The sequence below is a fragment of the Leuciscus leuciscus genome (genome assembly GCF_965113295.1).
Source record: "Leuciscus leuciscus genome assembly, chromosome: 4".
Taxonomy (NCBI): Eukaryota; Metazoa; Chordata; class Actinopteri; order Cypriniformes; family Leuciscidae; genus Leuciscus; species Leuciscus leuciscus.
In genome coordinates this window covers 2670760-2693698 of record NC_138728.1, presented here as the reverse complement: position 1 = coordinate 2693698, position 22939 = coordinate 2670760, and the positions used below count along the sequence as shown (strand labels likewise).

The window sequence follows — 22939 nt, the reverse complement described above, 5'->3', positions numbered from 1 at the left end:
GCCAAAAACGAGTGGTGTTTTCATGGCCAGAAGCTCTCGCAGCAGTGGGGAGGTTGAAGTGTAGTTTTTCAATAGGTGACGGAGAATCACAGCTCCTCTGGGTGTGTGGGAGGGGAAGTGGTCGCTTTACAGACGCTTGTACTTCTCTAAATCTCACGTCTTAACTCAGGTATCAAACCCGCCCCTTAAGCGCTTAAACAGATCAGCGCTGGATGTGTTAGCAGAGGATGGGAAGCAGAGTTATGGTGATTTGCATTCAGCTCATTACGGGCGACGCATACCGAAAAAAAGACTTTGTTAGCCCTGAAAAATTGTGGCTCGTAACATTTGATTTACGGAAAATAATTCTAGCAATTTTACTGTTTACAATGTGTCGAACTGAAAGATGTGGGCCACTTTAAAGGGAAACTACTAATAGCAAACTTTCATTTGCTGAAGCGGTTATACTGTAGTATTTGCGTTTCACTCAGATGCAAAAGATTGAGGGTGTGTAAAAGTTAAATAAATAAGTCAGATCACTTAGGCCTCGTTTACACTGTCAGTAGCTGCGTTTACATGGACACTTATAATCGGATTGACGACTCAATGGGACTGAAAAACCTTCATGTAAACACCTTAATCGATCCGATTGAGCTTGATCCGATTGAAAGGGGTGGTTTATTCCTTTTGTAATCCGATCGAGAGAACATGTAAACACTTGATCCGAAACTGAAAGGACTGCGCATGTGCAATGACGTTGAAATAGCGTAATGACGTATGGCGCGCGGAACGAGCTGTTCCTCCTGTTGAATAAAGTGTCATATAAATGAGTGTCCCGTCATTATAAACTTCTCCTTTCACTGTGAAGTGGAGCAGGACAACGTCCCACCTGTCCTTGTTTGGGATTCTCATTCACAGACGACTGGTTTGGGCATTTTTACTGCGTGATGAAAAGCAGCACGGCAAAACGGTTCATACGCTCATTCTCCAAATCATGACCAGAGATGGATAGATATTAAGTCTGCTGTTTTAAACCAATAAAGAACCAATGTAACAGAATTATGCTCGAACAGCGGGAAACTCTGTATATTTGTGCAGTGTGCGCATGTCAAAAAATCTTTTTCCGGTTTTAAGCTTGTGACATATAAACGCGTACATCAACCCGATTACTTTATTTATCGTTTATGTAAACACCGTGTTCGGATTCATCAATCGGATTGATTTCACTCCGATTGAAACATAAGGTGTCCATGTAAACGTAGCTAGTGAAGTGTGACCCAATTCCGATTTTTTGCTCATATGTGACACAGATCGGATGTGTTCTATGACAGTGTAAACAGGAAAAAAACGCATGCATTCGGATATTTCGAGATCGGTTTCAGGCCTCATTCATATGTGGAAATAAATCAGATATACATCGTATATGTGTCAATGCGACTGTCATGTAAACAGGCAGATCGGATTTTCTGAGGCATTAGGCAGCATCTCCGCGGTTTAATGACGAGAGAAACCCAGACGCGCTTCTGCAAAGGGACGGATGGCCCGACGAAACGTTGTGTCGTCTTAAGAGAGGAATGTGGACAAAGGTCTCGTTTACACTGCAGGTCTTGATGCCCAATTCTGATTTGTTGCCTTTATCCGATTTTTTTTTTTGACCATCTGTTTACACGTTCTTTCAACTGTGACCCATATCCGATTCATGTGTTTACACTTGCCATACTGTCTGAAACATTGCGCATGCTTAAAGGCTTAAATTATCTTGCACAGATGGATGAACGCAAAATATGCTTGATGCTAGCTCTGAGATATATGCGAAGTTCGCCAAACATCACCATGATTATGAGGTGGAGGAGGACAAAAAGTGCCATCATTGCAGCCTGTGCTCATGCTTCAGTTATTGTGTGTGAGAGAGATCTCAGGACTGGTGGAAGCAGATTGTGTTTAAATATTGGCTTTAACGAGGAGCAGTGGGTCCGAAATTTTAGGATGAGCAAGCCAACCTTTGATATGTTGTGTCAACGTTTGTCCACATTCCTCTCCTACGACGACACAACGTTTCGTCAGGCCATCCGTCCCTTTGCAGAAGCGCGTCGGGGTTTCTCTCGCGGAGATGCTGCCTAATGCCTCAGAAAATCCGATCTGCCGGTTTACATGAGTCGCATTGGCACATATCCGATTTATTTCCACATATGAATGAGGCCTGAAACCGATCTCGAAATATCCGAATGCATGCGTTTTAAAAAAAAATTTTTATACTGTCATAGAACACATCCGATCTGTGTCACATATGAGCAAAAAATCGGAATTGGGTCACATTTCACTGACAGTGTAGACAAGGCCAAAGTTGAAACAACATATCAAAGGTTGGCTTGCTCATCCTAAAATTTCGGACCCACTGCTCCTCGTTAAAGCCAATATTTAAACAAAATCTGCTTCCATCAGTCCTGAGATCTCTCTCTCACACAATAACTGAAGCATATGCGCACGCTGCAATGATGGCACTTTTCATCCTCCTCCGCCTCATAATCATGGTGATGTTTGGCGAACTTCGCGTATATCAGAGCTAGCATCAATCATATTTTGCGTTCGTCCATCTGTGCAAGATAATTTAACCCTTTAAGCATGCACGATGTTTCAGATAGTATGGCAAGTGTAAACACATGAATCGGATATGGGTCAGAGTTTAAAGAGCGTGTAAACGGATGGTCAAAATCGATTATAGGCAACAAATCAGAATTGGGCATCAAGACCTGCAGTGTAAACAAGGCCTTAGAAAAGTAACTGCATATCTCACAAGTGACACAGTTTGGGGGATTTGATTTCTGTATAGCACAAATTATTGGGAGGAGTTATGCTGCAACATTTAGCACGTGGGGTTAAAGATTATTTCAAATCCCTCACCCTGAGCAATACTGATGCATGTAAATGGTTAGCGTTGATTCTGACAGCGTTTGAACCTCAAACACCCTTCTTGTTCCCCATTAGTGTGTCTTCAGGATTAATAAAACCGAATTAAACAGCCTAATTGTGAATGGTCAGTGTGGCTTTTGTTTCAGACAGAGAATGGGAAGAATCAAATGAAGGGATTTGGTCTTTCAATTATTCTTAAATACCCTTCATACCCTTTTATGTGATAAGTCAAATTAAACTACTGTTCATTTGCAAATTCTGTCTTTTTTCATTTTAATATGTCCCTTTTTTTTGCGTCTCTAATTAAAGCCAATCTGTTTTTGCCAGGCGTAATTTGTCTCAGGCATGAATAATTCAGTCACAGCCACAGCAGCGACAGTGAGAGCCATAGAGCAGAAGTATAGAGCTGTCCTTATTTGATTGGTTTGGCAAAATCTTGCAATAAAATGTCTTATATTACGGGGCTGATAAATGCTTGAATCTGATTGGTTGATGAACATTCAAAGGTGTGCAATTACTTTCAGGGAAATGCAGGGCTAAAGTAGTTCCAGCAGGACTTGACTACATCACTTCGCCAAATGACTTCAGTTATTTCAAAGGTCTTTACAGCCGACAACAGCAAAAGAACCAAAACCCACAACGACACCGAGCAAGCAAATACATATAGTAAACAATGGGATAAAAACGACAAATTATTTCCATGTTTTTTGCCCCAAATTAAGTTTTATTATGTACTCTCTTTCTCCCACTCAAACACACACACACACACACACACACACACACACAGTACACTGCAAAAAATGCTTTTCTTACTTAGTATTTTGTCTTGTTTCCAGTCCAAATATCAACAAAATTCTTAAATCAAGATGCATTTACTAAAGTAGTAAAATGCCATAAGATATTATGTCTTGTTTTCTGGGGCAATAAATCAAAATTAAGTGAGTTTTAGCTTAAAACAAGCAAAATTATCTGTCCATGGGTTTTCTGTTTGAATATAAGATATTAAGTATTCAAAAAAAATATTCATATAATATTCACTAATAAGTATTCATCCAAATATTAAGATTATTTTTCTTTAATAATCTTGTTTCTGTTTGAATTTAAGATATTAAGTATTCAAAAAAAAATTCATAAAATATTCAATAATAAGTATTCATAAAAATATTAAGATTATTTTTCTTACCCCATGGACAGATCATTTTGCTTGTTTTAAGCAAAAACTCACTTAATTTTGATTAATTCCCCCAGAAAACAAGACATAATATCCTATCTAATTTTACTTATCTAGTAAATGCATCTTGATTTAAGAATTTTTTGATATTTAGACTGGAAACCAGACAAAAATACTAAGTAAGAAAGGCATTTTTTGCAGTGTACGGACACACATTTGCACAGAGATCAGCGCTGCTCTGACGATTTTAGCCGTAAAAAAAAGTGTATCAACTTAAAATCTACATGACATTTCTCACTAGCGATGTAACAACGGTGCTGTTCTTGAAGCAGATAAACTTACAGTTTCACAGAACGTTCCTCTAAAGTTAGTTCCTGTTTGGATATTTTTTTTGGGAACTAAATAATAACATTCTAGGAACATTTCTTTTTATGTCTTATTCTTTTGCAACCATAAAATAGCATTCCCAGGTTGCAGGGTAGTTTATATTTTAAATAACGGATGTATGAATATGTAAGAATAAACATGATGAACTGAGTGTATAGGGGAACGTTAGAATAACATTCTACAAACCAAAAACTTTTGATTTCTGTTAAGAAAACTTTCCAAGGCAAACCTTAAAAAGAATGTTCTGAGAACCAAAAACGAATGTGATGAGATAAAAGAAATAAGAAGCATTTTAAGAACAAAAACTGGGAAAAAAATGCAACATCTGAACAATGTCTTGAGGTAACTGTAGTTTAAGCGGAATAATTGGCTCTGGTCCATTGAATTATTAGAAATTTACATCATGGCCACATTACAACCTCGGGTGTGCATTATTTTTTAATAATTCAATGGCCCATCATCAATTATTCCTTACTTAATAGATCCGTGCATTAAATATTGCCGTCAATCTCTGGGTTTGTCATGTTATTTATTTCATCTCAAACGCCTCTGGCACAAGTTTGTCCCAAAATATATCTGTCATCAAAGTTGCGCCCGGGAGCCAAACTGCAGCTGCACTTAAAAGAGCAACGTTGGCTTCTTATTTTCCACAGCTTTCAGGCGCTACGGAATAATAAAATGATTTCTTCCTCACATATGACACAACCTACATTGGTGTGATGCATCTGTGTGGGTAATGAGACTTCTTTTGAATGCACAGTTTCTAATTCAACACTGCGCCTCTGCTCTTCGTCTTTGACAGGACTATTTTCATTATCCTTTGCATGTGGACGTTTCACTGTTTACAGTGTGTATGTGGGTCACATTAAAGGGCTTTATTTACTCACTGAAACTACTAACAATTCAATATATTATATTCTTTCCACTCAGATTTAAAAGATCGAGGGTGTGTAAAATTAAACTATGGGGGGGTAACGATACCCTCATGTCACGATACTGAACTCACAATACAATATTATTGTGATACTCCAAGACATTTGATAAAAGGGTAACAGAAAATGAACTGTTGATTAAAATGCTAAATTTGGTTTGACACTGTGGGTGTGAATGAACAGGCTTGGACTTGATTCTGAAGCTGAAAACAGAATTATTTTAGACGAACATGTCTATACTCAATTAACACTCTAATGAGAGTTAGTAGACATGTAGGTGCAACGTTATTTACAGTCAACAGAATGTGTTAAAGGGACCATCAAAATAAAGTTTTCCACTATGCCTCTGGTCTTCATCTTTGGACTTTTTTCCCTTGTCCTTTTCCAGGTGGACCGCATGCACTGGCGAACCGGCGACCCCACTCTTCCCATCTCAGTGTGTAGTGTGCCTTGCCAAATGGGTGAGAGGAAGAAGGTCGTGAAGGGTGTGCCGTGCTGTTGGCACTGCGAGCGATGCGAAGGCTACCACTTCCAGGCCAGCGAGTTCCTCTGCGAGCTCTGTCCGTATGAGCAGCGTCCGGACCGCAACCGCACCGGATGCATCCCGATCCCCATCATCAAACTCGAGTGGCACTCGGCGTGGGCCGCCGTGCCGGTGTTCGTTGCGGTTCTTGGCATCATGGCTACTAGTTTTGTGGTGGTTACCTTCGTCCGTTTCAACGACACTCCCATAGTCCGTGCATCTGGTCGAGAGATGAGTTACGTGTTGCTGACGGGCATTTTTTTGTGCTACGCCATCACTTTCTTGATGATCGCCACTCCGACTTTGGCCGTGTGCTCCTTCCGGCGTGTGTTCTTGGGTTTGGGAATGTGCTTCAGCTACGCGGCGCTGTTAACCAAAACCAACCGTATCCATCGCATCTTCGAACAAGGCAAGAAGTCGGTGGCGGCGCCACGCTTCATCAGCCCCGCTTCCCAGCTGGTCATCACCTTCAGCCTGATCTCCGTGCAGTTGCTCGGCGTGTTCGTGTGGTTCGCCGTCGACCCGCCGCACACGGTCGTGGACTACGGCGAGCAACGCACGTCCGACCCGGTGAAGGCCCGCGGGGTTCTCAAGTGCGACATCTCGGACCTGTCGCTCATCTGTTCGCTGGGCTACAGCATCCTTTTGATGGTCACATGCACTGTTTACGCCATCAAGACCCGCGGCGTGCCAGAGACCTTCAACGAGGCCAAGCCAATTGGATTTACTATGTACACTACCTGCATTATTTGGTTAGCTTTTATACCCATCTTCTTTGGCACCGCACAATCAGCAGAAAGGGTAAGTGAGATTTATCTGTACGAAATCCTCAATGTCATTGCAAATAATTTATTTTCATAGTGAATACGTGTGCCCTGGTTGTTCTCTCAGTTTTAGTAGGAACTGGCATGAATATTTGAGTACTCAAAAGTTACAGCAATGATCGATTATGCAAGTTTTTTTTTATTAGTTTTTTTAGTTTTTATTTATTTATATATATTCAGAATTTTTGCTTTTATTTATTTAATTATTTGTTTTTTGCATTTAAGAAGGGCTGCCCCAAAGTTACAGCAATGATCGATTATGCAAGTTTATATATATATATATATATATATATATATATATATATATATTCAGAATTTTTGCATTTATTTATTTATTTATTTATTGCATTTAAGTAGGGCTGCCCCAAAGCTACAGCAATGATCAATTATGCAAGTATTTTTTTATTTTTATTTTTTTTATTAAGAGTTTTTGCTGTTATGTATTTTTTTTTTTTGCATTTAAGTCCGCTAATAGTCAACTAAATTAGTCAGTTAGTCGCAGAAAAAAAAACTCCACAATAAGTGGCGAAAGTCACGAAGTTTAATGTGTATTTCTCTTTAGATGCGCATCCACCATACTGTGACGATGAGAGTCAGCGTCGTCAGCTTCATCTTTGCCACCAACATAGTTTATTAATAATTATCAAAATGTTCAGACATTCTTGTTTCAGATTTTTCTTTTTCGATTCATAATCATTACTTTTGCAGGTTTGCTGTGCCAAGCTTTTTGCATGTGCTTGAGCTCTTAATTTATTTTTGAAAGATTTACTATTTCTCTGTAATTTAGAACAATTTTAGCAATGTTACGTATAATATTCTTTCTCAGCCCTGAAACGCAAACCATTTTCCGATTCTACCCCAGTATGTAACTTTACAGCACTGTCTAGTTACTATGCATCTGATTCTCCAGTGCTCCCGTTGGCATTATGAAGAGGCTGTGGTGTGAGACTGTGAGTGTTTGTTTCTGTGTGTGTGAGCTATAGGTGCCTGTGGGCTACAGATAATAACATCGCCTGCTGGTTACCCTTTCACCTGAGCCAGCAGGCGATAGCCTCCAGAACATTTCACATGTTGAAAGGCTAACCTAAGGAAGCCGAGAGCAGGGTTTTACAAACCCTCAGACTGATGGATATTAGCTTCAGGTGCTCGGTAGGAAACAGACAAATGGGTCAGAGGCGATCAGGTGGGTGGCAATATTGATCAGATGGTGTGCAACCCAAGAAGTATCTCTGAATATATGAAAACTCTGGATAGCTTAGCCCTAAAAGAAAATAGAAATTCAGTCATTGTTTAGGCTATGTTCCAGTCCTGTTGCAATTGGAAATTAAAAAATCAAAACAAGCTTCCATAACCTCATGTTGTTCCAAATTTATACATGTATGCCATGTTTTTTTTGTTTTTTTTTTGCAATACTAACATGCTGTTTGTATTGCACTGAAAAAAAACATGGCATACATGTATAAATTTGGAACAACATGAGGTTATGGAAGCTTGTTTTGATTTTTTAATTTGCAATTGCGTGTTATAAAGTCAGAATTGTGTGATATAAAGTCGCGATTGCCTGTTATAAAGTCAGAATTGTGAGATATAAACTTGCAATTCTGAGAATTGGAATTTATAACTCGCAATTGACATCTTTTCTCAGAACTGTGATATATAAACTCACAATCAGGGCCGTGCAGAGACCTCTGGAGGGGCAGGTGCTCAAAGTATAAAAGGGGGCACATGGAACAAGGCTTTAAATAGGGCTGTGCTCAAAATATCAATACAGCAATATATCAATATGGATGATTCTGTATCGATACGGCAGCAAATGCATTGATGCAGTTTTGAAAAAGAAACAGAACAGAAAAGACTAATTTGAAGTTTAAGAGTAAAAAAAAAATAATTTATGTGCACCTATTAATAACTCTGGGATTAGAAACTGAAGTATCTTAAGTTGTCCCAACCTGATGGATTTTTTCTTCTCTGTTAAACAGAATAATAAAGAACAGCTGTAATAGTAAACTGTGTAGGACAAAATCAACGTGGCCCATGTTTCGTTCAGTACAGTACAGTTTTATTTAATGCCGTGTCAGCATCTGTGGCTACTTTCATGGCATAAACTGATTTACAAAAATACAGGAGTTACATTTATACAATGAAAATAAAAACAAAGCAAACAGAAAAAATACAGCAATTAATACTTTACAAGAGTTTTTTAACATTAATGTGATACCTGTTTCTGGTAAATTCTTACTAAAGTCCTTAAGTGAGTTTGCTGCCTTTGCTGTTGTTGTTGTTACTGCTGCTGATGATGATGATGATGATGATGATACTGCTGGAGTTGATCTGAGACTGTAGACATTAAAACAAACATATAGGAGATATATTAGCTGATTAAACCATTTTTATGTGACCATGACAAGATGTAAAGATTGCTGACAGTGTTTTTGGAACTGGTTCACTAGCTCACTGACCTGCTGTAAAGCTGCAGATTCTGCCCAGCCTGCTAGAGGAGATGTTCACAGAGGCTGCTGCACACAAAACATAAGATACTAGTAAGCCTTACCAGTGTTGTGATAATAATTTTTAAGGCACTCTACGTTTTTTTTTTATTATTAATACTGTAGAAATAATAACAATAGTTTAAAGTATAAATAATAGTTTTTAGTCAAATAACATAAAAAGACCAGACCCTCTGAAACTTGTCTCTCTCAAACAGCAAACTAACGTTACTTCTACAGCCTACACACAGCAATATAAACAACATCTCTGTCTGCATGCTCTCTTCACGTCGTTCTTGTAAAATAATAATAATAAGTAAACAAACATCAAAAGCACTTCGCTGAGAATGAAACTTACCAGCTGCCGCAGAGTTGAAGATATCCTCTGGTAGTGCGCGTAGCCGCGCGAAATTAAAAAATGCGCGTGCAGCGTGAGGAATCGTCCCGGATGAGTTCGTAAGGTGAAAGGTCATCATGTGGGTCATTTTATTTACGGCTAAATTATTATTCATTAATTTTACTAATAGTTAGATTGGGCAGGCATCCACAAAAGGGCCTTTAATTTAAAAAAAAAAGGAGAGGAAATTTTGCCTTGACAAAAGGGCACTTTGGGCACCAAGGGGCAAAAGGGCAGGTGCTGGAGCACCCAACGCACCCCCCCCCCCCCCCCCCCTCTGCACGTGCCTGCTCACAATTGTGTGTTATAAAGTCAGAATTGCGAGATCTAAACTCGCAATTGCGAGAAAAAAGTCAGAATTGCAAGTTTATTTCGCAACTTTATATCACGCAATTCTTACTTTATATCTCGCAATTATGAGAAATAAAGTCAGAATTGTGAGATGTAAACTCGCAATCGTGAGATAAAAAGTCACAATTATCTTTTTTTATTTTTTTATTTTGTGGCGGAAACAAGCTTCCATATGAGGTTGTGTAGACAATGACAGAATATACATTTTTGGATGAATTCATTGTGTTTTTAAAAGCCATAGAAGTATAATATCTATGCAAACAAGTTATTCAGTGTGAATGCTAAAACTTTTGAGTTTGAGTTGCTTTCACAGTGGATCACGATAAAAGCTCATTACCACATTTCTCTTTAGTCACATTAGCCTCTCACTGTGACTGCTGCGCTGTGTGCTAGCCAAGAGAGACAATTATGGATATACCAATTATTCCTTACACTAACAAGCTTATTTATATTCTTATTTAACGCTAGAACTGTGGGATGGATGGCATTCTATTAACATAGACCCCCCCCCCCCCAACCCATCGCATTACTCAAGATAAGAAAGCAACGACATGAATCATTTGATAAGGAAACAAAGACATCTTATTGAAAAAAATGAGCCGTTCCTTTTGTCACGAATAACAAAACATGGCCTTGAGTCTATATTTATTGAACTGTCGTCTGATTGGCAACCACACCAAGCAAAAGGGCTTCATAATTGGTTTGTAATGAAAAAAATGACTACGACTGAATTAACATCATTACAAAGAGTGAATGTCGTATCGGTTTCCCACATTTGTGAAAAGAACCATAATAGAGTAGAAAAGTAGATAAAACTCCACCACCTGTAAAATATCCCTCCATTATTAAAAATGTGCTTTGGTTAATGCTTCAAAAATCAATTTGTGTGGATTTTCATTGCGGCGTCTATTACCTCTCCATTTTCCACTAGCATAAAGATATCAAGTGTGATACGATCTACACTCACTGCATTGGAGAATGGTATCACCGCCAAAAACCAATACGTGCACTTTGACATTTCCAATGCAGAGACTCTGCAGAATCATAAAGAGTCAATAAAGTGCGGCATGAACAGCGGCCAGCGTGCTCACGACTCCTCGGGAAATCAATGCCTTCCAAAGGTGACTGGTTAAGATAATCACTCCACATATCCGTGGAATCAAATTACGGGTCTCGCATAAATCACTGACAGATCATTTTATTGGGTTCCGTTAAGATCACCGTGTGACCCGATCTCCATTCGGGAGCCCCATGTGTTCCTCATATAATTGAAATGCATGGTAAACTGATTTAAGCTTGGGTTCTTTACATTTTTTTTTAAGTCAAGGTTTGATATAAGTCTCTGTAGAACAATATAAAGGCTGTTAGCCAAAATGTACATTATTAAAAGTTTTTTTCTTTGCTATTTTTCCCCATTATACAGTGCTATTTTTCTAATTATAAAAGATGTGTTGGAAGTTGGCTCTGCGTGCTGTCGAATCACATTACAGGTCTCATATAAACAACTGATAGATCGTTTTATTGGGTTTTAAATTCAACATGTGACCCGATCTCCATTTGGGAGCCCCATTTTAGAAATGCATTCCTCGTAATTGAAATGCATGCTAAATTGATTAAAGCTTGGGTTAAGTTTTGATGTGAGTCTCTATAGAACAATATAATGGCTGTTAGCCAACATTTACATTATTACCAGTCATGAAGATACCATTTTTTCCTCCGTTGTACAGTGTTGTTTTTGTAATTGTAAAAATTTGTTGAAAGTTGGCTCTGCATATTGTAGTGTTAGGGGGTAACAGTTTAGGACCCAAGGACCAGATGTTTGAAAGAAGACCCGGAGTCAGAATTATAATAAATTGAAGAAAAGATTTACTGAAGATAGTTTGCAGTTTCATCAGCAGAAGTCAGTTTTAAGACTCACACGGGAGTTCGTAGGCCGCCCCGCTTACAGTTACAAAGATCACAGTAGTTATACCCTTCACCAAGGTCTAAGCTACGTCCTTGCTTCAGGTTAAATGATTCTCATTGGCTAAGAAATAGATAAACAGTAATTTTCCACACATATACAGATATACTGAAGCATATCTCCATTGATTATGCGGCTGACACTCGGACCCTGAAGTAAGGCACGTCGTGACCTTCCAGGTCTCAGATCTGGCTTGCTGGGCGCCAACATGTCCAGAACAACAACTCAGTCAATCTCCAATAATCCCAGTGGTTCCTTAACCTGTAACCAAGAAGACTAACACACACTGCTGGTCTTTCAAAGAGGGGAGGCACATTTTCGGCCTACATCATAAAAATTGTCCATTTATTTATATGTAAATTCTGCCCTACGTTCCTTTTCAAGAAAATGTTCTGTGACCCTGTCGTACAACTATAGGCGTCTTTTCCAGTGACTTGACCAGTGTCCTCTCAATGGCCAGCAGAGTTAGGTATAATGGTATAAATGTAATAATATAATAAAGATATAAATAATAATATAATAAAGTATAATAATACTACTACTAATAATATATTTTTAATTTGTTTAATAATTATTACTGATAATAATATAAAAAATATAATAAGTAATAATATAATAAAGATATAAATCTATAATTGTGTGAAATGTATTATGAAAATTGGCCAGCAATTTCGACAAGCAAATACCAAGAAATAGGTTGCAGCAGTTTGTGTTTCGACTACACTTGCAAAGTCCGCGATGGGACTGAGCTCGAATAGCTTCAGCATCAGCGACTTTTTATTGTATGAAATAGCTGTCAATAGTGATGGGGACGAGACCGCCTATGCCGAGTCCGAGTCAAGACCGAGTCTTTGAAGGGTCGAGTCCGAGTCGAGACCGAGTCCGTTGGTTTTCAAATTCAGTCGAGTCCGAGTCAAGACCGAGTCTTTGAAGGGTCGAGTCCGAGTCTTTGAAGGGTCGAGTCCGAGTCGAGTCCGAGTCCGTTGGTTTTCAAATTCAGTCGAGTCCGAGTCAAGACCGAGTCTTTGAGGAAGCAAGTCCGAGTCGAGACCGAGTCTTTAGGAGTCGAGACCAAGACCATAAAAACATGTCAGTTTTCATATTCATGATTTAATATCACCCCAGTTAATAATCAACAGTTAGGCCTACAGACAAAACTAGATTGGGAATTGTTTAGAGGAGCAGTCTTAACGTCTTAATATGGACTATGCTTTTACTATCATTAAAAAAATCCCTACCACATGCATCATCTTCTGCCTATTTTTCTAAACTGCTTCAACAGTGCTGCTCTGTCATCAACATGTTAAGCCCACCCTGACTTTTTTAATCATAGTTAGGACATGCAGAGCAAATTACAATTTTCTAGTGGTATGTATTCTAGTGGACTAGTGATGGGGACGAGACCGCCTATGCCAAGTCCGAGTCAAGACCGAGTCTTTGAAGGGTCGAGACCGAGTCAAGACCGAGTCTTTGAAGGAACAAGTCCGAGACGAGTCCGAGAAAGCAGAAATCGGTCTCGAGACCGGCCTCGAGTACTACATCACTAGCTGTCAATCAAAAGGAGATGCAGCCTTTCGACAGACCCTCCAATCATCACGCAGAAGCCTGGAGTCCAGGCCAGCCCACTCCTCATTCACCCCAGAGACGCTGAGCGTCCGCGGGCGGGACTTAATCACAGCATTTATCCAATGACCGTCTAGTTTCGAAGCACTGAAAATAACTGTTCAAAGCAGCTTCACTGAAGTCACTGGACGCTGGGCTTCAACAGGGAAATGCACTGTGACGCTACGGGAACGTATGAGAAGGAAATCGAGTCAGCCGACCTGCTATATGTAACTGATTCTGAACGAACTCGTCTTTGAGATGAACATGTTCTAATGCATTTTTAGTCAATAAAATGTTAACGCAATAGTAAATATTTGACCACTAATTTTTTGAAATTATAGGGGAAGCCGAGCTTCTTGCAGTCTTGAAGAAATCCCCACTGCGACACACAGCTTTTCCAAGGTTGGATTTGGCCAGGCTCTAACTATAAACAGGAGAGTCGTCTCAAAACATCAAGATAATGCGTTCTTTCTCTCAAGGAGAGCTACACTTCAGTATAACTGGAAAGTAAGGCTTTAACAAAGAAATGGTCCCTTAAACTATTGGCTTCAATGACCCCTGTATGTTTTAACACGTTGAAGATCTTTCTCAAACACAAAGTCCCTATTTCATTTCTGGAAGCCGGGCTAAATGAGCAAGCACTGTTACTGCATTCAGATATCAAATACAGACATTAAAGAATACATGAAAAGAACATTTCAGTGATCACACTGGTAACTTCTATAACAAAGTAAAATCAACAGAGAAGTCATTCAACTCATTTGATATTTAGAAAGAAAAATATTGATTAATACCTTAATTATAATCACTGCACTCATTACAATTTATTCCAATCCACCCCCTTCAGTAGAATCATATTACAGGTCTCATATAAATCGTTGGCAGATTAAGTTCACTGTGTCACCCGATCTCCATTCGGGACCCCCATGCGTTCCTCAAATAATTGAAATTCATGGTAAATTGACTTAAAGGAACCGTATGTAAGATTGTGGCCAAAACTGGTACTGCAATCACTTTCAAATGACTGTAGAGCGGAGTATCCCCTCCCCCTCCCCCCTGACTCGAGGTTGCCAGTTAGGCTGCAGGATCCAGCAGGAACGTCGGCTGCTACAAGGAGCTTCCAATGGCAAGTGACGAGTCCTACACAGTACGTTTTTTTTTGGGGGGGGGGGGGGGGGGGGGGACTTTGACACGACGTATTTCGGATTCATAACGAGGTCTTTTAGGTTTCGTTACGTTAGACATTTTTTATCCGACACGTTTGTAGCTGTAGCTGTGGTAACTAGAGCAGAGCTGGCAACCCGGATGCCGAAACACTACTGACTTCGTGATTGGTAGATAGGTGGAGGGTGGAGCATCAGGCCAAAACACAACATGACATCATCAACATCAGTTGAGGGCTGCAACTTCACTTTTAAATGACAATATCCTGGCCGGACTACTGTTGTCAGTGATAGAAGTATTTGAAATGAACATGATTTCTTAATGTCTAGTGACATATCAGGGCCATTTTATGATTAATTGAAATACATTTCTTACATACGGTTCCTTTAAGCTTGGGCTATTGAAGTCAAGTTTTGAGTCTCTGTAGAAATATACAATGGCTGTTAGCCAAAATGTATGGAAATGTGTTTTTTCCCGGCTTTTTTGTAGTAATTGTAAGTGATTTGGCTCAGTGTGTAAATGCACGTTTCAAGCGGATCAGTGGGTGAAATACATTGATATGCACAGTCATATTACAACATGATCTGAAACGTGGCAAAGTTCTTAGTAACTGCACTCCTGTTATGATAATCCTCTCGTGGGTGTAAGCATATTCTCGCTGGAGCGTGAAATATTGTACTATTTTTCAGTGATGAATGATGTTATGAAGATTTAAGTTTGCATAAGGAATATTATGAGTGAAATAACACAATCAGCCCGCGCTCCCTGAGCAGTAATTTCAATTACTCTATCCGAGACACCATACCTAAACCGGATCTTTATGTGACATTTAGATGTTTTTGTTTCACTTTAGTGTCTTTAATTCCTTGAAGGCCAGCTTTGTTCACGATTAGTTCTGCCTCCTTTGTTCTTCAGGGTGTTTTGAATCAAAGACCAAGTGTTTGGTGGTGTTTTCTTTTTGAGAAAAAACTAATTTCCACTACAATCTTTGAAACTATTTTCCATATTTGTCATTTTGGTGACCTTAGAAATAATGTTCTGCTATTTAGATCCTGTAAAAAGAATCTACACCTCATTTGAGCTTTATAAATGTGCTGTTGCTTCTTATTTGTAATGGATCATATCTGTTCTAGACACGCATATCACGCTATTTCTCCTCCTGTGTAGGATCATACTGTGCAGTGAAAGCCGTATTACCTCAGATTAGATAAGCTTTAGTTACATTTGCTCTGCTAATATCATAATACATGAAGGTGAACGTGCCACAAAAAGCACTGGTCGTAATGAAGTCTTCTCAGCGGATGATATTCCAGCCCAGGTCCTTAGCTGTGCTATTAATCATGGGTAATCTGTGCGCCTCTGCGGCCACGACTGTCACCAGAGAGAAGACCACCGTACAAAAGAGGAATGGGTAGCATAGCTCAAGGTAGAGTCACAACTGCGAACAATAAGCCAGGGATCAGGTCAGATACAGTCATACCAACTCTCTCGTTTGAAAAGCGATTGGCTCTGCTTGTTTGAATGGTTTCTTTATTGCTTTCGCTTGCTTTTTCTTCACAGCCCAATCTCACACTGAGAAACAAGTCACTATATGTTCTACGACAATGTCTCTCAGTGGCCATTCTCAGTGTGTGTGTGTGTGTGTGTGTGTGTGTGTGTGTGTGTGTGTGTGTGTGTGTGTGTGTGTGTGTGTGTGTGTGTGTGTGTGTGTGTGTGTGTGTACAACTATCTTTGTGAGGACGAGTTTGAGTTTTAGACCATTGGAGTGAGGACAAAGAGAGTAAAGTGAGGACATTTTGGCCGGTCCTCACTTTCTGAGAGCCTTTAAAGGCCTGTTTGAGGGTCAAGACTTGGTTTTAGGGATAAGGTTATAATGAGGTTAAGGGTCGGTTTAGGGTCAGAGGTCGGGTTAGGCACTTAGTTGTGATGGGTAAGGTTAGGGTAAGCGGCTAGAGATTGCATTGTGTCAATGAATGTCCTCATAAAGATAGATGTACAAGAATGTACAGCCCAATCTCACAATGAGAAACAAGTCACTATATGTTCTCCAGTACCCTAAGACAATATCTCTCAGTGGCCATTTTAGTGTGTGTGTGTGTGTGTGTGTGTGTGTGTGTGTGTGTGTGTGTGTGTGTGTGTGTGTGTGTGTGTGTGTGTGTGTGTGTGTGAAAAACTTAGTTTATATACAGTAGTCAACACCTGAAGTGGATCAAACAAGTTCATTAAAGACAATTACAGGTATTGTTCAAAATTCATGTCTTACTTTGATGAAAGGTTCTGATCCACTTCAAATGTTGACTACTGTATATATAACTATTTTTTTGTTAATTTTGTTCACATTGAAAATTGTTCATGTTAGACAAATATGAATTTAATTTGTTTGATTGTGGTTGCATAATTGTATAATGCATGAGGCGTATGTGTTAAAAGTCATACATTTATGCAGAAATTACTATGATGTATTGCATGATAACTCAGGTCCACTTCTGTTTAGACATTTCACTTTGCGTTGGTATATGATGTGCAAATGAAAAAAAAAGAAAAATCTTGGAATTTTCGCCAAGACATCTATAATTAATTTGATCATTAATTTGCACAGGAAAGCACTGCTAAAGTGATGTTTCCGTTGAGCTCTCTCTCACACACACAGGTCTTCACATTACACATTGAAACACATTGATTTTTTTTTATAGTGTTCAATTAGCCAAATGAATCTGTTTATCGAACAGGAAAAATGACACTAAGCCACTGAGCGCTGGTGCGGTGATTTCTACGCTTGTAATCCATTAAAGATGGAGTCGGTGTTGAAGAGCCGAGAAATGTCTGACAGCACAGCTGGACAGCTGTCATTTACACACAGAGCTGATGGGATTTTCTTTGGATATTGTGTCACTCACAAATGTCATTCTCATTCAGACATGCCCTCTCAGATTTTCAAGCAGATTTTGAAAATATCTGTATATTGTATTATTTTGAGTTTTAAGTTTGGGGTCGGAAATAATTTTGCACACTCCTGCACACAAACGCTGCATTTATTTGATCAAAAAAAATATATAGTAAAAACAGTAATATTGTGAAATACTATTGCAATTTAAAATAGCAGTTCCCTTTCGTTGTCACTCCGAGTTACGTCGGATGACGACGAATGGGGTTTCGCTTAGAAATCCTATCATCTTCGAGTATTAAAACACGAGCCAATGGCAAAGAAATGCCATGGGTCTGCGGAATTTGCATAGCGTAACTCCGCCCCACCCTGGGGGTATATAAGGAAGTACGCTGCAACATGCAGATATGTTTTCGCTTCGGAGCCAAGTTGATCTACTTCACTCCACAGCCAAATCCTGAGTTCATCTCTTTATCTCTTCGAGACGAGCCTCTCTCCAGGTGTTGGTGTGACAGCGAGTTCCAGCGAGTGCACATTCCCTGCTGATCTGTGCAGTGATTTGCCAGAGTTTGTGTGTTCTCTCCCTGGTCGCTTCAACACTCTGCGGAGAAATCTCCTTTCACAAAAGAGCATTGCACGCGGCACGTCTTTTTAAAGATGCCTCGCCCGTGCACTTCTGGTTGCGGTCTATTTGTATCTGACTCTGATGGGCACAATCGCTGTCTTGTGTGTCTGGGTGTCGATCACGCCAAGGCAGCGTTTGTGGATGAGTCATGTTCCCACTGCGGGAACATGCCCATCGCACGGTTGAGATCGAGACTCAATGATCTTAATGTGAGAGTCCCCTCATCCGCACCCCGATCTACTGGTCCCGAGAGGGCTGGTACTTCGGCTGGCGGCCAGGGTGATCTGAGGGTTACAGTGTGGAACAAAGCGCCGACTATTCCACGCTCCACACTTCCCTCTGTTCCCGTGCAACCCGCGAGTGTCCGCGTGGAAACAGCTGTACAGTCCTCTGACTTGCCGCGAGTTTCATTCGGCGCTCCAGAGGAAGACTCAATGTCGATCGCTGCATCACAAGGTGGGCAGGAGTCCTCGGGAAGTGAGGATTCGGCTGTGCTGCCACCCTCGGGTGTCCCAGCATTGTCCGAGTCTGATCCCGAGATGACGGCCATGCTTTCCCGGGCAGCCGCGGCGATCGGTCTTGAGTGGTCCCCGCCACCTGGGCCGGTTCGTTCGCGGCTGGACGATTGGTTTTTGGGTGCGGCTGCTGATCCGCGTCGGCGGCCAACCCCAATGCCTTTTTTCCCGGATGTGCATGAGGAGGTCACGAGGTCCTGGAAGGCACCATTGTCTTCCCGTGATCGCTCGGCGACCGCCTCCGCCTTGCCTCCCCTTGATCAGGCGGCCGCCAAAGGGTACACTGGGGTTCCCCAGGTTGAACGCTCTGTTGCGATGCAGTTGTGTCCTCAGAGTGCTTCTTCCCGCGGGGACCCAAAGCACCCCTCCAAGGCCTGTAGGTTCTCCTCCACCCTTGTGGCGAAGGCCTACAGAGCTGCGGGGCTGGCGGCCTCCTCACTGCATGCCATGGCGACTCTGCAGGTCTACCAGGCCCAGATGTTGCGTGACATGCACGAGGGGAGGTCTGACCCAGCACTCTTTGATGAGTTGCGTGCCGCCACCGACCTTGCTCTCCGAGCGACGAAGGTGACCGCACGCTCGCTGGGTCAGGTGATGGCCACTTCGGTGGTCCAGGAGCGACACCTATGGCTAAACCTGGCTGATATGCGGGAGGCCGAGCGGACCCGGTTCCTCGACACCCCCATATCCCAGGCTGGCCTGTTCGGCGGTGCAGTCGAGGACTTCGCCCAGCAGTTCTCGACTGCCCAGAAGCAGACTGAGGCTTTAAAACACGTCCTGCCCCGGCGGCCCGCTGCTCCGGCGGCGCAGCCGTCGGCACAGGTGCCTCAGCCCGCTCGCCGCCGAGGGCGCCCTCCTACGGTTCCCCCCCCTCCCGATCGGCCCCAGCAGTCCGCTGCTTCCGGGTCGCGTCGGAGAGGAAGCCGTAGGAAGGCGCCACAGCCCTCTCCCGCCCCGTGCCCCGCTAAACGCCAGGCTAAGCGGCGCTCCTGAGACGGGCTGCTCAGAGATGGCGTTGAGTTCTGTTCAGGAGCCGGTTGCAGGGCCGCTCCTTCCCCCGGTGGAGGGCCGGGGGAGAATCCTTGGTTTTCCCATTCCCGCTGCTCGTCCCACGACGGGCAGCACCCTAAAATGGTTAAAGAAAGAACTCACTACCCCATCTCTGAGCACACGGAGTGTGCGGATGAGAGCACGCGCCGCCCACGGGCCACGCTCCTCTCGTCCCCCTCTGTCGCCAGACCCCTGCCAGAGCACGCCCCTGTGGGACGCTGGTCCTCCCCTGGCCTCCTCTGGCAGGACGCGGCTAATGACCGTGCCCCCGCACTGGGCCGCTATGCCACCCACGCCTGGGCCGGTCATTCCGCCTCGCTGCACCCCCGACGGAACGTCTGTGGTTCGTATGACCCCGCTGGTGCACTTTCTGGAAGCCTGGCTAGAGCTTCCCAGATTGTCCCGCTGGGTCGCGAGAACCATCAGGCTCGGCTACGCGATTCAGTTCGCGCGATCTCCTCCCCGCTACAGCGGAGTCCGCTTTACTATGGTCGGTGGCAATGCCCCTGTCATGAGAGCGGAGGTCGCCACCCTACTGGCGAAGGGTGCGATCGAGATTGTCCCTCCAGCCGAAATGAGGTCCGGCTTCTACAGCCCTTACTTCATTGTTCCGAAGAAATCGGGTGGGTTACGACCGATCCTGGACCTGCGCGTCCTGAACCGCTCCCTCCACAGGCTGCCGTTCAAGATGCTCACGGCCAAACGCATTTTCGAGTGTGTGCGGCCACAGGATTGGTTTGCAGCGATCGACCTGAAGGACGCCTACTTCCATGTCTCCATTTTACCTCGACACAGACCGTTTCTACGGTTTGCTTTCGAGGGGCGGGCATACCAGTACGCGGTTCTCCCTTTCGGGCTAGCCCTGTCTCCTCGCGTCTTTACGAAGGTCGTCGAGGCTGCCCTTGTTCCCCTCCGGGAACACGGGGTTCGCATCCTGAACTATCTCGACGACTGGCTGATCCTAGCTCACTCTCGAGACCAGGTTTGCGAACACAGGGATCTTGTGCTCCGGCACCTAGCTCGTCTGGGCCTTCGGGTCAACTGGGAGAAGAGCAAACTCTGCCCAGTGCAGGGGATCTCTTTTCTCGGTATGGAAATCGACTCGGTCGCCATGTGCGCGCAGCTTACGAGCGAGCGCGCGCAGTCACTGCTGACTTGTCTTCGCCAGTTCGAGGGCAAGAGTGCGGTCCCACTGAAACTTTTTCAGAGGCTCCTGGGGCATATGGCATCCGCAGCCGCAGTAACGCCGCTCGGGTTGCTTCATATGAGACCGCTTCAGCTTTGGCTTCGCGATCGAGTCCCGAGGTGGGCATGGCAACACGGCAAGCTCCGGGTCCCAGTGACTCCGGCCTGCCGTCAGACCTTCACCCCGTGGTCGAACCTCAGCTTTCTACGGGCCGGAGTGCCCTTAGAACGAGTTTCCCGGCATGTTGTTGTCACAACAGATGCCTCCACCACGGGCTGGGGCGCCATGTGCAATGGTCATGCTGCCGCGGGCTCCTGGACAGGACCCCAGCGCCTTTGGCATGTCAATTGCCTCGAGTTGCTGGCTGTACGTCTCGCCCTGCACCGTTTCCATGCGTTGCTCAGGGGTCAGCACGTACTAGTCCGATCAGACAATACCGCAACAGTAGCGTACATCAACCATCAAGGTGGTCTACGCTCCCGCCGTATGTCGCAACTCGCCCGCCACCTCCTTATATGGAGTCAGAAGCATCTGAGGTCGCTTCGAGCCATTTATATCCCGGGACACCTGAACCAGGCGGCCGACGAGCTGTCTCGAGTTCAGCCTCTCGCTGGAGAATGGCGTCTCCATCCCCGGTCGGTTCAGCTGATTTGGGATCAGTTCGGCGACGCACAGGTAGACCTGTTTGCCTCCCACGACTCGTCCCATTGCGACCTGTTTTATTCCCTGACCGAGGGCACGCTCGGCACGGATGCACTGGCGCACAGCTGGCCGAGGGGCCTACGCAAGTATGCGTTTCCCCCAGTGAGCCTTCTTGCGCGGACCCTGCGCAAGATCAGGGAGGACAAGGAGCAGGTTATATTGGTTGCCCCATACTGGCCCAGCCACACCTGGTTCTCAGAACTCATACTCCTTGCGACAGCACCTCCCTGGCCAATTCCTCTGAGGAAGGACCTCCTTTCTCAGGGACGGGGCACCCTTTGGCACCCTCGTCCCGGTCTTTGGAACCTCCACGTGTGGCTTCTGGACGGGACGAGGCAGGTTTGAGTACCCTACCACCAGCGGTGGTGGCTACCATCACTTCCGCTAGAGCATCGTCCACGAGACATGTCTATGCGTTGAAGTGGAACCTCTTCGTCAACTGGTGTTCTTCTAAACAGCAAGAACCCACGAAATGCCCGATCAGTGTCGTGCTTTCCTTCCTGCAAGAAGGGTTGGAGCGAAGGCTGTCTCCCTCCACCCTGAAAGTGTATGTTGCCGCCATTGCCGCACATCACGATGCAGTTGAAGGTAAGTCTCTGGGGAAGCATGACCTGATCATCAGGTTCCTGAGGGGAGCGAGGAGACTAAATCCTCCTCGCCCTCCCCTCGTACCCTCTTGGGACCTCGCAGTGGTTCTGACTGCCCTGCAGAGGGCTCCATTTGAGCCTTTGCAATCAGTGGAGCTTAAGTTCCTGTCAATGAAGACAGCGCTCCTGGTTGCATTGGCCTCCATCAAGAGGGTAGGGGACCTGCAGGCATTTTCGGTTGATGAAGCGTGCCTGGAATTCGGGCCGGCTAACTCTCACGTGATCCTGAGACCCCGGCTTGGATATGTGCCCAAGGTTCCTACCACACCCTTTCGAGATCAGGTAGTGAACCTGCAAGCGCTGCCCTTGGAGGAGGCAGACCCAGCCTTGGCACTGCTCTGTCCAGTACGCGCCCTTCGTGCTTACGTTGACAGAACGCAGTGTTTCAGGACCTCAGACCAGCTCTTTGTCTGTCATGGTGGGAAGCTGAAGGGAAAGGCTCTCTCCAAACAAAGGTTGTCTCACTGGATAGTGGACGCCATTGCTTTGGCTTACCAGCAGCAAGGTCGACCGTGCCCCCTTGGTGTGACGGCCCACTCCACTCGGAGTGTGGCATCCTCTTGGGCTCTAGCGCATGGCGCCTCGCTAACAGACATCTGCAGAGCTGCAGGCTGGGCGACACCTAACACATTTGCGAG

General features: G+C 43.7%; 1 protein-coding gene and 1 long non-coding RNA gene across 5 annotated transcripts in view; one reads left to right on the top strand and one right to left on the bottom strand.

Annotated features, from left to right (window-relative positions):
* Positions 1 to 22939, top strand: part of grm8a (glutamate receptor, metabotropic 8a) — a 247624-nt gene that overhangs the window by 206675 nt on the left and 18010 nt on the right. For all 4 annotated transcript variants that reach the window (XM_082166767.1, XM_082166766.1, XM_082166768.1 and 1 more), the window contains one exon: positions 5768 to 6703. In XM_082166767.1, coding sequence (XP_082022893.1) covers positions 5768 to 6703 — 936 coding nt within the window. The remainder of the gene's footprint in view (positions 1 to 5767; positions 6704 to 22939) is intronic.
* LOC309496760 lies at positions 8399 to 9858 on the bottom strand. The gene is made up of 3 exons (XR_014205226.1): positions 9571 to 9858; positions 9186 to 9242; positions 8399 to 9063 (listed from the first exon to the last, which is right to left on the bottom strand). It is a non-coding gene; the product is annotated as an uncharacterized lncRNA (long non-coding RNA).